This window comes from Condylura cristata, unplaced genomic scaffold, assembly GCF_000260355.1.
Source record: "Condylura cristata isolate star-nosed mole 26May11 unplaced genomic scaffold, ConCri1.0 scaffold00011, whole genome shotgun sequence".
Taxonomy (NCBI): domain Eukaryota; kingdom Metazoa; phylum Chordata; class Mammalia; order Eulipotyphla; family Talpidae; genus Condylura; species Condylura cristata.
The window spans coordinates 21,023,774-21,037,952 of record NW_004567112.1 but is presented as its reverse complement, the minus strand read 5'-3'; the positions used below and the strand labels follow the sequence as shown (position 1 = coordinate 21,037,952).

The 14,179-nt window shown below is 46.8% G+C and overlaps 1 protein-coding gene across 1 annotated transcript; it reads right to left on the bottom strand.

The window, feature by feature from the left end:
* Positions 1-1,991: 1,991 nt before the first annotated feature.
* Positions 1,992-13,880, bottom strand: OPALIN (oligodendrocytic myelin paranodal and inner loop protein). Its single transcript, XM_012723509.1, has 7 exons — positions 13,753-13,880; positions 10,218-10,253; positions 7,532-7,698; positions 6,770-6,805; positions 5,661-5,783; positions 4,554-4,610; positions 1,992-2,613 (listed from the first exon to the last, which is right to left on the bottom strand). The coding sequence occupies exons 3-7, from the start codon at positions 7,583-7,585 to the stop codon at positions 2,440-2,442; spliced, it is 444 nt and encodes a 147-aa protein (XP_012578963.1). The 5' UTR covers positions 7,586-7,698; positions 10,218-10,253; positions 13,753-13,880; the 3' UTR covers positions 1,992-2,439.
* Between the last annotated feature and the right edge of the window lie 299 nt (positions 13,881-14,179).

Genomic DNA, 14,179 nt, shown 5'->3' with positions numbered 1-14,179 from the left:
ACCACCAGGGAGGGCCCTCCCACTATCTGGTTTTAAGAGGAAGAAACGCCTAGCAGTTCCTTCTCTCATGCAGTCTGGCCCATCAGGACATTGATAAGCCCCCCTGCACCCCACCAACAGCATCTCTTCTCAGCCGCATTGACTACATGCTACAACCACAGGTGTCACCCATTTAGTCAGCCTTGTAACCCTGGAGGTGAGTAGGACATCAGATTTGCAATGAGAAATCTGCAGCATCCAGGTGTAGCCCAAGTCCTGCTACCGCACAGCAAGCCAGGGCTTGAGCGCTGCTCCGTGGCCCTCAGAGCGCCACATTCAGGATGGGCCGTCAGCCTCACTCACTGGCCAGGACCAAGGGGACCTCAGAGGGCGCATGGGCTGCGCTGGTGAGAGGGGTGAGCGGAGGTGGGACAGGAGGACTCACTTTGCAGTATTTGGGAGAATTAAAGTTAGAAGATTTGAAGTGGGTGAGTGTAACCTCAGAGACAAGCAAACCCAAACACCAAGTGATTCATGAAATGAGATCAAAACATGTTTGCAACCTGCTCTGAGTCACCCCAAAGCCAGCACGGGCCCTTGGAGGGGGCTGGAGCTTCTGATCTCTGCATGTTCCTCACTAGCAGGTTGCCCTTCAGGAAGGACTAAGCAATTCCTCCATAACACCACCAAGAGAGTGTCCACCCGAGGAATAGCCCCAGGAGACCTTCATTCCACCGGAGGCTCAATGTCATATACTGTAATACTGGAAAAGAAAAACCACAGACGTGTTGTAGGCCCATAAGAATGACTATTTTACTTTTCACTATATTCCAGAATAAGTTCTAGTGCTTTGTACCAGAAGAAATGACAGAAATACTGAACCTTGCCAGATTAGTGGACACAGTCTGAAATAAAGATGCTAAGCAATAGGTCGTAAGTGGAATTAAAACAAATACCCCAAAATACAAGTCACCCCTTGCTTCGAAGATTATAGGGCTATTCACATGCATAGATCAGTCCTGAGGGCAGGAGGATGAGACTTATCTCTGTTTTGTAAGTATAGAGCTGAGGCTTCCGTGGTCCACAATCTATGCCAGGACTCACCCCTTGTGTTCCAAGGCCTGTGTCACAGTCAAGTTCATAGCCAATCCAAGGGCCTTCTTGCCATGTAAGAGAAGAGCAAGCACCAAATCACAGACCATATGGGCTTCAAAATGGCCAAATCGGCTTATCAAGGTGACTGGTCTGAAGGAATCAAGCACAAAGCTGGTTTTCACAAGTTGGATTTGAAAAGTGCGTGTTGGCATGTGGTGATGCGGAAAAGAGCGAGTGTGTTTGGGAACAGTGACAGGCCCTGTGCGAGAAAGGTGGTGCCTGGAGATGGTAGAGAGGCCTCAAGGTACCCTGCGTGCAGGTTGTCCCACAGGAGGCCCGTCCTGCTCATGGCCACAGCTCCGTGTGGGCACCAGGCTCCAGAGCCTTCTTGTGGAGTAGTCAGGCTGCAGCCTGAGCTGGCAGACTGACCGCGGCTTCCTTCCCTCAGATGTCAGGCAGTGACTGCCGGGTCCAGCTGTTGGTCCTGTGCTCACCCACTCACGGTTTTCTTAATCTTTTCCCGACAACCGGTTTTTCCTCCTATAGGGCAGACTTGGGTCTTTCTCACCATTCCCACAAAATGGAAAGCTTTTATTTCTAATAATCTTAAAAAACAAAATTTGCCTTCCCTCTACTCTCTTTATCCTCTACACACACACATGCACGCACACCCGTTGCAGAATCACCTTCCTTAAGTCCTCTGACCAGAGAGTATTTAAGTGGGAGCAGGGTGTGATCCAGCTATGTGCTGCCCTGTGGTGAGGAAGTGTGTGGCCCCACGTGATTTTGATCCTGAGAAGTTCAGAGATGAGGAACTGCTTCCCTCAACCATCTCCCAGAAGCTTCATTTATAGTTTCAAAAAAATAATGCAATGAAAGCAAAGTGAAAAGGAAACAGAGCACTTTTCTTTACACGATAAAAAGAAAGTAGGGGGAAAGAAAAGAGAAAAAAAACTTTCATTTATATCCCTACTTGCACTAAGCTGGCCTTGGCCCACCCTCCCATGGGAGCCAGGTATGATGTTTTGTTGTTGTTTGTCTTTGGGAAAAGATACGTGAGAGAAGAAGAGATAGCAAGACCCTGCGGCATCAAACCCTTTCCCCAAATTACCAAGAAAGTGAAATTTCCTCTGGGGCCAGGAACAGGGCCCAGGGCGGACACACAGCCACCTTATCTGGGGCTCACCAGATCTTAGAATCGGGACAAACCTGTTCTGATCTGTCCCCTGTAGGGACAGAAGAGCCCACAGTGTTCCAGCTGTCAGTGAAATCTGGATTGGTTAAAAAGCGCTCGGCATCTCCCCCGACAGCTCCCTGGAGGTCGGCTCTGTCCCAGATGGCCCTCCGCTCCTGGCCGGGGCTGCGTCACTCCAGGCTCAGTCTGGGTATCAGCCACCACAGTGCCCTCCTTCTCTCTGTTTCCGCGGCAGGACGGTAAGCGTCTCGCATGGGCTCCTCGCCTCCTGCCACAGTTCTCACGTAGATGTGGGTTTCTTCTGCTCTCATCATATTCTCATGTGGGGGGGAACTGCCAGGATTCTTGAGAAAACAAACATATTTTTACAAAATACAGGAAACGCTTCTGCTTTGGACCAAGTTAGAATAATAGCAAGCAGATATATCCTCCCACCCCAAACAACCAAACGTCAAACAACACATTCGAAACAACGGTTTTTAAGACAGTGGACATCAGGTAGGGAAGGACACAGAGAACAAATGTGGAGTGACCTGCAGTTGCCTTGAACCTACAATAGGGAGGGCTTTCGGGTCACTCAACGTGCTTTTGTTTAATGTTAGCCTAGTCTCTCTTAAAAAACTCTTAGTTTCTATTAGTGCCTTAATATGTAAAGTAAGTTTCTGTAGGCTACATAAAATTGGATCTTGCTTTACTATCCAGTCTGAATACCCCTTTAAACGGGTGTGTGAGACCATTTATATTTAATGTGAGGGTTGATTTTATTGGGTTTAAATCTACCATCTTGCTATTTCTTTTCTATTTGTTCATTGTTATATTTTAAATCTTTTTCTGTTTCTTCTGTATAGATTTTAGAAGTACCTTATTAAACTCCATGAAAAAAAAAAGTCTTGGGATTTAAATTGGAATTACATTACCATGCGGATCAATTTAATTATGTGACAACTTTATGCTATTGAGTCTCGCTATGCAGTGCTGTGGTATATATCTTCCATTATTTAGGCTTATTGAATATCTTTTACTTCAGTGTGATTATTGTCCATAAAGTGATTACATGTTTTTGTTAGAGTTATCCTTTAGGATATATATATATATATATATATATATATATATATATATATATATATATATATTTTAAACAGGGTATATAAGTTTCTACATTGTTAAGTTTCTCGAAACAACAACAAAAATCACATACGCTTTTACTACCACTACAAAACAGTAGTTTAAAAAGTTACTTCTTCTAGTAGCTTGCTATTAATTTTTAGAAAGGCAAAATTACTTTTGTATCCAGTAAATTTGTATAACTCTCTTAATCATTTAATAATTCATGTGAAGGGAATCTGACTTTCCTTTTTCGATGAGCAATCATATCATCTGCAGATAAGGAAGGTTTTATTTCTTATTTTACAGTTTTCTGCATTCTACTTCTTTGTTTTCAGCTTGACTGAGACAAAGCTGACAACACTGCAAGATATTTGAATTGCACAGTGTGATGTTTGATTCCCCCTCCCCAAGCTATGTGTTAATTTCTACTTCTTTTCTCTTAACCTACTACCAACTAAAATACAATATTGAATAGAAGTGGCGATGGTGGTCATCCTTATTTTGTTTCTGATCCTCAAGAGAATTTGTTAACATTTTACCCTTAGGTATGATGTTTGCTTTAATTTTTTTTTTAAGATTTATTTATTTGTGCATACAGAACTGGGGTACAGGCCAGAGGCTCAGGGGCGGCGAGAGGCTTCACCAGAGACAGAGTGGGGAGCAGAACAGGCAGATCGACGAAGTACACTGCTGAGGGGAGCAGCGGGCGGGCCAGGAGAGGTCTGCCACACCATGTGGTCACCTCCGGGGCAGGCGGGAATCGAACTCATGCGGAAGCGGCTTTAGATTCTCAGTGCTGTGCTTTAACCTGCTGCGCCACCAGGGAGGGCCCTGCTTTAATTTTTTAAAAAAAGATTTTCTTTGACATCAAGGAAGTTTCTATTCCATTTTTAGTTTGCCAAGAGTTCACATCACAAATGGGATTAATTTTTTTTCTTTTCTGCTACTGTGATAGTCAAATGATTTTCTTTATTCAGTGAAATAAATAATATCATATTGCTTTTCTAATAGTAAATAAACTTTGAATTCCTGTTCAGCCAATACAAATATAGAGTTCTTTCTGCTTGAGCTTCACTTGGCCCCAGCTTCCAAATGTGCTCACCTGTACTTTCTGTACAGGAAAGGTTCTAAAACGTTGAACCTGTTTATTATGTGAATGATGTATAAGAGTTCTTACCTCAGTTGCCTTGGGATTATCATAGATTTCCGAAATTTCACATGGCCTCTCACTTTCCTAAGCAGGTAACAAAATAAAGAAAGAAAAGAAGAAGAAATGAAGGGCCACAGCAGCTGCTCACAATCATACTTAAAGTCAGAGTTTTTTTTTTTTTTTTTAAACCTGGGTGCACATTCAAATCACAGAGAACAAACCTAAAAATACTGATTTAATTGGTTTTGCAGGTGTTGATGTAGTTTCCAAAGTGACTGAAGGTTGAAAAACTAGTGCTTAAACAATACCACTGAAAATCACTTGAATATCTCTAACTTATAGCTTTCCCACACAATTTTATAGCCATAGTCTCAGTTCATCTCTGCAGTGGGGATAGGTGTTATGATCTGTCTTTGGGGGCTGAACTAATCAAGGCACAGAAAATGTTAAGTATCTTGTCCAGGATCATATAAGTGATAAAGTGACAGAGCAGGACTAGACCCAGGATTTCAGTCTCCCTGAGAGAGATCACCAGTGTGAGGACAGTCAAGAATATTCATGAGTGGAGGGTGGAAGCATTGCCCAGAGTTCATGCAACACCCTGTATTTGACCTAGGTGGTCTTTGATTTCTGAACATGGTCTCCAAAGCAACCTGCCATTTGGAAGGGATGGGGTTGGTAGAGGCTGTTGTGGCCAAGGTATGTTCAGATTTTGGAAAAGGGCAAAGAAAAATAGGATACTTCTGGACATATCCCTGCCTGAGACTCCTTAGCACCTGTCTGCCTACTATTTCCTCAAGATGGCCTCCACTGTGTCTTTGGGTAGCCTGTGACCTTTGGTTTGTCAGCTTTAGAGAAACAACCCACTGGGAACACACGTGTTTGCCATGGCAACAAGCGTCCCTCTAACCAACTGCCTTCCTTGTTGCCAAGAGACTTCGTCGCAGGACTGGAGGGCTGTGTGACTAACCAGCTCTGCCTGCAGCATAATGTCATGAGATAGAAAAGGGGCACAGGAATACCCACTATTGTGTCCTCAGAAAAACACATAATATCTACACCCTCACCCAGAGCCAGTTTACAAAACACAGATTCCTGCCCCAAACACCCAGGCCCAAAGAAGCTACTGGTCACCTCAGGGGTCTCTCTGCGGCTGCTCCTTTTCCGGTGAATCAGGGTCAGCACTAAAGTCAGCAGCAAGGCGGTGGCCAACAGGGATGGGATGCCTGCGGCCAGCCCGAGAGAGGGCCCGCAGTCCTGGCAGAGAGAGAAAAGCAGGGTCAGGTTCGCCAGGAGCAAAGGAAGGTCTCAATCAATTAAAATTAAGACAAGACCCTGATGAGCCCTAAATGTCCTAGTCAGCCTCAAAAGGGTAACGAGGGCTGTGGAAAATGCTTGTTGCATCGTGATGGCCCCTCATTTTCACAGGATTTAATTTCCATGAACTCAGCTGGAAATGGGGCATAATCAGGCAGAAACATGAGCAAAAGATAAGAAGAGGCCACTTCTAAGACCAAAAGTACAGATGTCTCATCAGCCTGGGCTGAGTAGAGCTAGAGTTAGAGCAATAAGATGTCACATTTGCCTGACACCGTGGCAAGAAGGAAAGGGGTTTTATGATATTTCACATCATTTTCAGATGAATTGTTAAAATTCATTCACTACTGAATATTCAAATTCCCACTTTGCTTTTATCTGAGTGGAAACAGCCACGTGTGCAGTGTCATAAAATTTTACATGTGTAGATTATCAAGAATATCAAGGAAAGTCCTTCAAACTTGACAAGGCTTTGTTACCTAGTTAATTGAGTATTTAACTAAGGATCCTCTGAACCAGCAGCGTGGCACGCCTAACATACACACAGAAATGCGTGGTGACATGTTACAGGTAGAACCCACCTGTGGAGCCCAGGTGAACACAGCCAGCCTCCTGGAAGCCCCTCAGCTCCCTTCCAGGTGTCCCAAGCCCCACACCTACCCGGGGGATGTCTCCTCTGTTTTCCCACAGCATCGGGACACACACAGACAGCACACGCACACTGTGGTCAACTCCAGCTGTGATTTTGCACAGTCTCCCTCACTTTGTGGCTGAGTTGGTCACAAGACCAGTAGCTGAGCCAGATTCTGTGCTTGGTGACGGTCCGCACGACGCTCATCTTCAAGATGAGTGCACAAGACAAGCAGAGTTCCGTCACCTCCACTCTACAAGTGACTGTTTCACTGCCGTTTCAGGGGTCTACTTACCGCTTCTGTCCCATCTGTTATAGCTGGGGAGGACGTCTGTGTGGAAAAGAACATCCATCTCAAGAAAAGAGAAGCTCTAGAATGCATTGTCACAGGGCTGTCTGTCACAGGTTGAACTACAGCTGCCAAGATTCCCTCCCTTGCTAAACTTTCTGTTAAAAATGTGCTTTGGTTGTTTCCCAGGTAAGAATAGGGATGAAATTGGGCTTCCAGGAGGGAAGACTCAATTCAGGGGAGTTCTTCGTCATTCACCCAGTGGATTTGCCATGACCTATTTTATTGATACAACTGAGAAAAGCCTTCTCCAGCCCCAGTTCCCACACACTTCCTGCACTCTTTGGGCCGACTTGTCCCTTTTCCAGAAAGGAAACAGACAGAAATGCTGGTGAAGGAAAGACTTTCGGGAATGGGGCAGGTGCTGGCGCGGTGACTAAGCATGCTCTGGATCGCTCCACCGTGAGCAAATATATCCCCTGAAACCTCTCCAGCATGGAGGGGCACTGGGTCTCACCTACTGGGTCTCAGCCATGGATGAAACATGTGTAACAAGAGTCTCACACGAATCAACACATCTTGAATCATCCCATCTCAGGAAGGTCAGTCCTGTGTTAGCCGCTCATGGTGTCAGCTACGCTTGGTGCCGGAATGTGAGTGAGGTTCTGGGTTCACACTGCCTGAGTGGGGTGTGGGGGGGATTTCTCCACACTCCCAAGCTAGAGGGCCTCGGTTCTTCATTTATCAAAGAGGGATATTAGTACCTACCTCTAGGGTTGTTATGAGGATCACATGAGCAGCAGAAGTATAAGCTTTTGTCATTCCTTTAAGCTTGGCAAGGCTTTGTTAGGTGTTTAATTGTGTATTTAATCCTCTTGTCAACTCAGTGAGCACAGTGAAGTCCCCGGGGCTCGGGCTTTGGACAATTATTGTCTCTATTTACAAAAAAATGAAATAGGTCTCAGAGAAGTTAAGGGTCTTATCTAAGATTCCACAGACCCATCGATCTCACCTGAACTCAGATGTTTGAATTCTAAGCCTACATCTCTTTCCCAGCCACCCATCAAGGCCCACAGAAGGGGAGCTCGATACTAGGCGTTGGCACTTGCTACTGAGATGGTTATACTTTCCCCTACATGCAGTCTCACCCTGCCTCCCCCTACATTATCGTAAAGCCACATTTGCCTAAAGAATTCTATTTTTTAGTGAGGCAGGAAGCATTAGACACCATTTGGGGGAGACATTGTGTCTTTAGATTACAGAAATTCACTTGGGCTGGCTTTAGCCAAAAAAAAAAAAAAAAGAATGGCATTAACGCTGAGGCAGGAAATAGGCTTTTCTCAGCACCAGAGCTAGGAATTGAGAACTTGGTAAGACCAAAAGCCACCCCTCTTGGGCTCTCCAAATCTGGGCAGTGTGGGGTTCGCCTGTTTTCATCTCTGCCCGCTTGCTTCTTTCTCTCTCTCACATGGTTTTCTCTGCTGTACCGGGTAGTGCTTGTGAAGTGCTTCTATGTGCCGGGTAGCCAAGCGCTTTTCCTGTATCAGCTCATTTATTCGTCACAACAGCCGAGGCGTGGGACTATAACGATCTCCGTTTTACAGAGAAGAAGCACCAGCGCGGAGAAGCCAAGTGACGTGTGCGAGGTCACGCTTGTGCGAGTGGCTTGGCCCCAGGGTGCCCAGGTTTGTGCGGCTGCCTCCCACGACAATATAGAGCACCCAGTACAGATTTTATACTGCAGTGAGGCCTGGCAGGGACCACATTGCACACGTGGCCTGTTTCCAACACCCTACAGAGAGGCTCGGAGGCCCCGGGTGCCCACCTCTCCCTCACACCCCGGTGCACTGTCTTCCCCCACGCAGAAGCTCCAAAAGGGGTGGCTTAGGCCTAACTGCCAGATCTGCTGACCAGCCAGTGGGCCCGGGGGTCCAGAGAGGTTGCCCAGGAGGTTGGATGTTAAGGGTTAAGCCAGACATTTCCAGGCAAATGGGCATGCTGGTTACTACACAGATTCAAAGGTAGGAGGGCAGGGCGCTCAGAGTATCGGGTCGTTAGCTTAGAAGGCCCTTCAGAGGGGATGGCTAGCGCATAGGGACCCTGTTAGCCCCCAGCCAGCAAGCCATGGCATCTTACTTCTCCAAGTTCCCTTGCTAGGGTGGACAGAGCTGGGATACTAATGGATCTCAGGTCTCCACAAGCCAGCCAGGGGAGAGGTCTGTAGTGCCTGAATGAAAAGGTTCTGGCAGGTTTAGCAGAGGGCTGGGGGAACTCATCCGCAGACAGCGGGCAGCGGCTGAAGCAGGAGCAGCTCAGATCAGGAGGTTCAGAAGGCCGGAGCAGCAGGAGGGCGAAACAGGTGCAGGGGACGCGGACGGTGACCATGGGGCTGGCGGGACGACAGGGGTGACGCAGCGGCCGGCCGGCTTCCCACACTGCCCAGGAGGAGCCAACGTAGTCTTACAAATAACCCGCTAACTTATCAGAAAGGATTGGCACAGTCAAACCCACTAAAACATTGGTTGGGAAAGTGCCTTGTTCAAGCGCTGGTTGTGTTGTTTCTGTACAATACGAGAACAGAAGGTGGAAGATAGCCCCGCTGTGAAGCTGAACCCCTCGGTCACCCCAAGTCTCTACATTCAGTGGCAACTCTCAAGAGCCATAAACTGGACATTCCTGAGGACCCAATCATTTTCCCTGCAGAATATGTATATTAAAGAAATCACCACCTGAAGTGCACACGAGGATGTAGCTACAGCCCTGCCTACCACAAATTATTCCTAATTGAGATGAATCAGTTAAAGAAATAGTGAAAATAGGGCCCTCCCTGGTGGTGCTGCGGGTTAAAGCACAGCACTAAGAAGCTAAAGCCACTTCTGCTTGAGTTCGATCCCCGCCCGGGAGGTGACCACATGCATGGCAGACCTCTCCTGACCCTCCCGCTGCTCCCCTCAGCAGTGTGCTTCCTCAGGTGGCCTGTTCTGCTCCCCACTCTGTCTCTGGTGAAGCCTCTCACCGTCCCGGCACCTCTGGCCTGCACCCTAGTTCTGTATGCATATATAATAAATAAATCTTAAAAAAAAGAAATAATGAAAATAGTATGGTTATAAAGGTTGATGGAAAACACAATTACCTAACACTATGTGTGGAGTAAGGCACAATGTTATACAGTGAGTAAAAGTAAACATTTTAATAAAGTCAACCAGGATTGAAAAGAATATCAATGTTTCCTGCTGATGGGAATTTAGGGACTTGGAGTTTCTATTTTCCTTTTCCAAATGTGCATCTATACTTTTTATAATTGAGAAGATTTCTCTCAGCACCCTGCCCCCAACACCTTTGAAGAGCTGTGTAGCCCCTCTCAATATGAGGTCTACATGCTGGCCTTCTGGGCCAGGTGAATTCTGTGAATTATGCTGCCTGTCTGCTGACTGAATGGGGCTGCTAGACTTACCGTGTTGGCCGGTAGAGTGAAGTTCAGAGAAAAACTCTGGAAAAGAGACAGAAACATTGAAGCTACTGGAAATCATCCTGAACTCTCCACCAAAGGTCCCTGACACTGGCAGATTCCAAAAGAATTTACCCATCCCACTGGCACAGTCAGCCAATCTCTGCCCCCCCCCCCAATCCTGGTCCCAAAAGAGGGCAGGGGAGCAGCAGAAGCTGAAGTCAGTCATGAGTTTCTCCCTCAGCATCAAGTCAGTATTACCCCTCCACCCCAGCTCATACCAAGCATCATACCAAGGCACGAGCCAGTGGGCCCGTTGCCTGAGGGGTCCCCACCATGGGAGCAGAAAACACCCAGTGCTGGAAATGGTTCTTGCTCCTTCACTGTTTGGCCTCATCTATCCCCCAAGCATGGAGTCAATATTTAAAACTTGGGGGCTCGCCAAGGCACCACCTTTTTAGCCTGCCTGGGGCCCACTTGTTTGTGTCGGGGCTCTTGGGGGTGCCTTCCTCCTCCCTGTCTCTCCAGTTTGGGCTTGACTGTGCCAGTTTTCCAGGTTGTCCAGTACCTTCCCAGCCTGGAACAAAGGCCGATGCTACGCTGACATGGCTGGACCGCTTCAGTACCCTGCCTAAGGTAGTCTTGTTTCTGCTCCCAGACTCTCGGCCCGAGTCTAGCTGTCCCTGAGTAGTGACCTCCGGAGGGACCTCACTCAGCGCCAGCCTTGCTGCCCCTAGGACTTATTCTGCAAACCTTTCAAAAACAGAGCCTACCATTCTAGAGACAACCAGTTTGCCAAGCCATTAAGTTCAATGTTATCCAACCACAGCTATATTGGGAAGATTATATTGATAGAATTCAGAAGAATTTTAACGTTACCAACCAGAAGTGCCTCAAAGATAATCTATCTCACACTCTTCATTTTTGTTTTTTTAAAGATTCATTTATTCATACAGAACTGGGGTACAGGCCAGAGGTGCAGGGGGGTAAGAGGATTCGCCAGAGACAGAGTGGGGAGCAGAACACACAGATTGAGCAAGTACACTGCTGAGGGGAGCAGCAGGTGAGACAGGAGAGGTCTGCTGCACCATGTGGGTCACTTCCCGGGCCAGGGATCAAACTCACACTGAAGCGGCTGTGGCTCACTTGCAGTGCTGCGTCCTAACCTGCTGCACCACCAGGGAGGGCCTCACACTCTTCATTTTATAGAAGAGGAAACTAAGACCCAGGGACTCGTCAGAAATTACTTCATGGCTCCATTACTTGGTGAGAACAGTTAGAGCTACTCTCTTAAAATAGGCCAAATGCTGAAAAGATGACTCTAGAAGAGATAATCCCAATCTATACAATATATACAAAATTGATGAAGCACCTATTTTGGCAAAATATTGGTAGGTTGGAACTCAGGTGGATAAATGAATGAGGAAGTCCTTTGTGAACCAAATTGTCTTAAGCCTTTGAAAAGTGTTGTTCCTTCTGCCACCCCAAGATCACATCCTTCTGTGAAGATGGCCCCACCCAATTAGCATGCTGCAATGCTGGCTTTGTGGACCTGTCTATCCCTTCTTCATAAGGGAGACTTGATCAAGAGAGAAATCAAGGTTCAAGAATATAGATAGACATGATAACGCAGCTTCACATGAAGCTGACACCAGAACCTGGGTTTTTTGGTGACACACTCCTAGGCACCACACTAGCTTCTCGGACAGACTGAAGCCCAGGTCACAGCCCATTTGCTGCTCTTCTAGGGCAATGCTAGACCAAAGGGCAACCTGGCCCACCCCAGGCCCAAGTGACCTAACTGCTGCCTTTTATTCCTCACACCAGCCAAGCCCAGATGCCGCAAGGACACTGATGGTCGCTGCACTGAAGGCAGAGCCTGACCTCATCAGGGAGCACAGGCACTGATGTCAGCAGGTCCCACACAATGCTTCCTTTGGGGGGACTGCAAAGGGGGGCAGCAACACGTGGACCATTGCATGTGCTGTTTACCAACATTTGGATGACAAAGCCAGTTTCAGAAAGACATTCATGTATTATAGAAACACACTACAGTGCTTACAGGAGGGAAAACATTGCAAACACTTGGGTGGAGAGAATCTGACGTGGTGTCTCTTAGAGAGTCAGCTGGGTGGGGTGAGGCAGCTTTGGGTTTGGGGACACCAGACCTGGATTTGAGTCCCGACTGAGCCTTGGAAAAATCGCTCAAACTCTCTGATTGCCATTTCTATCTAACAAATCTATTTTCCAGGCTTGGTTTTTCCACCCTCAGGTGGGATATACTATTAATTTGCCCTGATCATCTCAATGGATAAATCCAAAGGAAGTAATATTTGTGGCAGCTATAGTCAACAATAAATACTCTAGGGTCTCCCTGGTATTCTACGGGTAAATGCTCAGTGCTATCACCACTACAGCCTGAGTTCGATACCTGGCCAGGGAGCTAACCCACATATGGCACAGACCTCTCCTGTCTTGCCCCTCAGCAGTGTATTACAGTCAACCCACCTGATCTGCTCTTCAATCTGCCTCTGGTGAGTCCTCTCACTCTCTGTATCTCTGGCTACACCCCAGTTCTTCTCACATAAATAAATAAAATCAAGTTAAAAAGCTATAAATACTCTAAATGAGTGAATGAACACATGGTGTTATATTCTGCAGGGCCTGGGGCACAGGGAAGTCACTTAGGAAGTCCTTGTTAGATGGAAGATTGCTAGATGCATAGATTAGCAATACTCAAAGGACTAGAATTTATCCAATACACTTTCTGCCAGTCTTGGTGTATGTGACACCTATATACTCATTCCGAGGCACTTTCAGAGCTTAGTGACTGACAAGTCTGTGAGCTCACTATTTGCCAGGGAAAGGAGGGAAGGGGGTTGTTCACCATAGTGCGGCTCTCAGAGCTTCCTTAAGGGGAGCACTATCATCCCTCCATCACAGGTGTGGGAACTCAGACCAAGACCGGTTCTGGAAGTCCCCACCTAGCCAGAGGCACAGGTCAGCTTAGGTCACAGACCTCCTAGGTGCCAGTCTCTTTGATAAATAATCTCTCTAATAAGGAATTCTAGCGGTGTCTTGCCTTTTCCTCCCGACTGAGTAAACATCATTTGATTGAGTCACAACTAATTATGTGCCGCCAGTCGATAAGACAGGTGGAAATTTTCTGAAGCAACCTGTGGATGTCCGCATTGCCAATAATGCAGCAGAGACAGATTGAACAAATAAAGTCATTGACAGACACTTGGCTTCAACTGGAAACAAATTTAGCTGAAACATCTTGGCGATCTTTGTTGGAAGTAAGGTTTTAAAAACAAAACCTTTATGTTAAAATAAAAAGTGTCTCAAGAAATATCTAATGAGAATTTTAAAAATGATTAATATTTTGTACAGGAAATAATTAAAATCCAAACCTCTTGATATCATCATACCAACGTCTAATTATATGTGAATTCAGAGATATGAGCTTCAAAAACCTGGGAATTATTTTTGCAGAGATAAATGAAGGTTAGGCTGAGAAAAGATGCTAGTTTTCACTTACCATCTCCGAAGAACCGCCTCCAAACACTGCTGTGGGCAAGCTCCTTTCCTGGTGGGGTTGTTGGACAGCGTCTTGCATTTGCAGCAGTGTCCAGCTGGGAAATCCAGGGTGATAGGGCAAGAGGAGGCTCCCAGCCAAGCCATTTATGGTCAGGGGAGTAGCCAAGTGCTCAGCCCATCCCTCGGGGCAGATGGTCTCTGTCCGTGGCCGGTGGCGGTGGCCTGGACCCTCGCCCTCTTCACCTTCATCTTCCTCCCTTCTTACTTTTCAGACACCTTTCATCTCAGCCAGGAACTGCAGCTGGCCCAACCATTTGGTTTCTGCAACAGGCAGCTCTTTAGAAACAATGGATTATACAGTCTGAGGCTGGCTGCTCCTTCCCGGATGACTGAGGCCGCTCTGAGCCCGGCCCTGCACTGATGGAGGC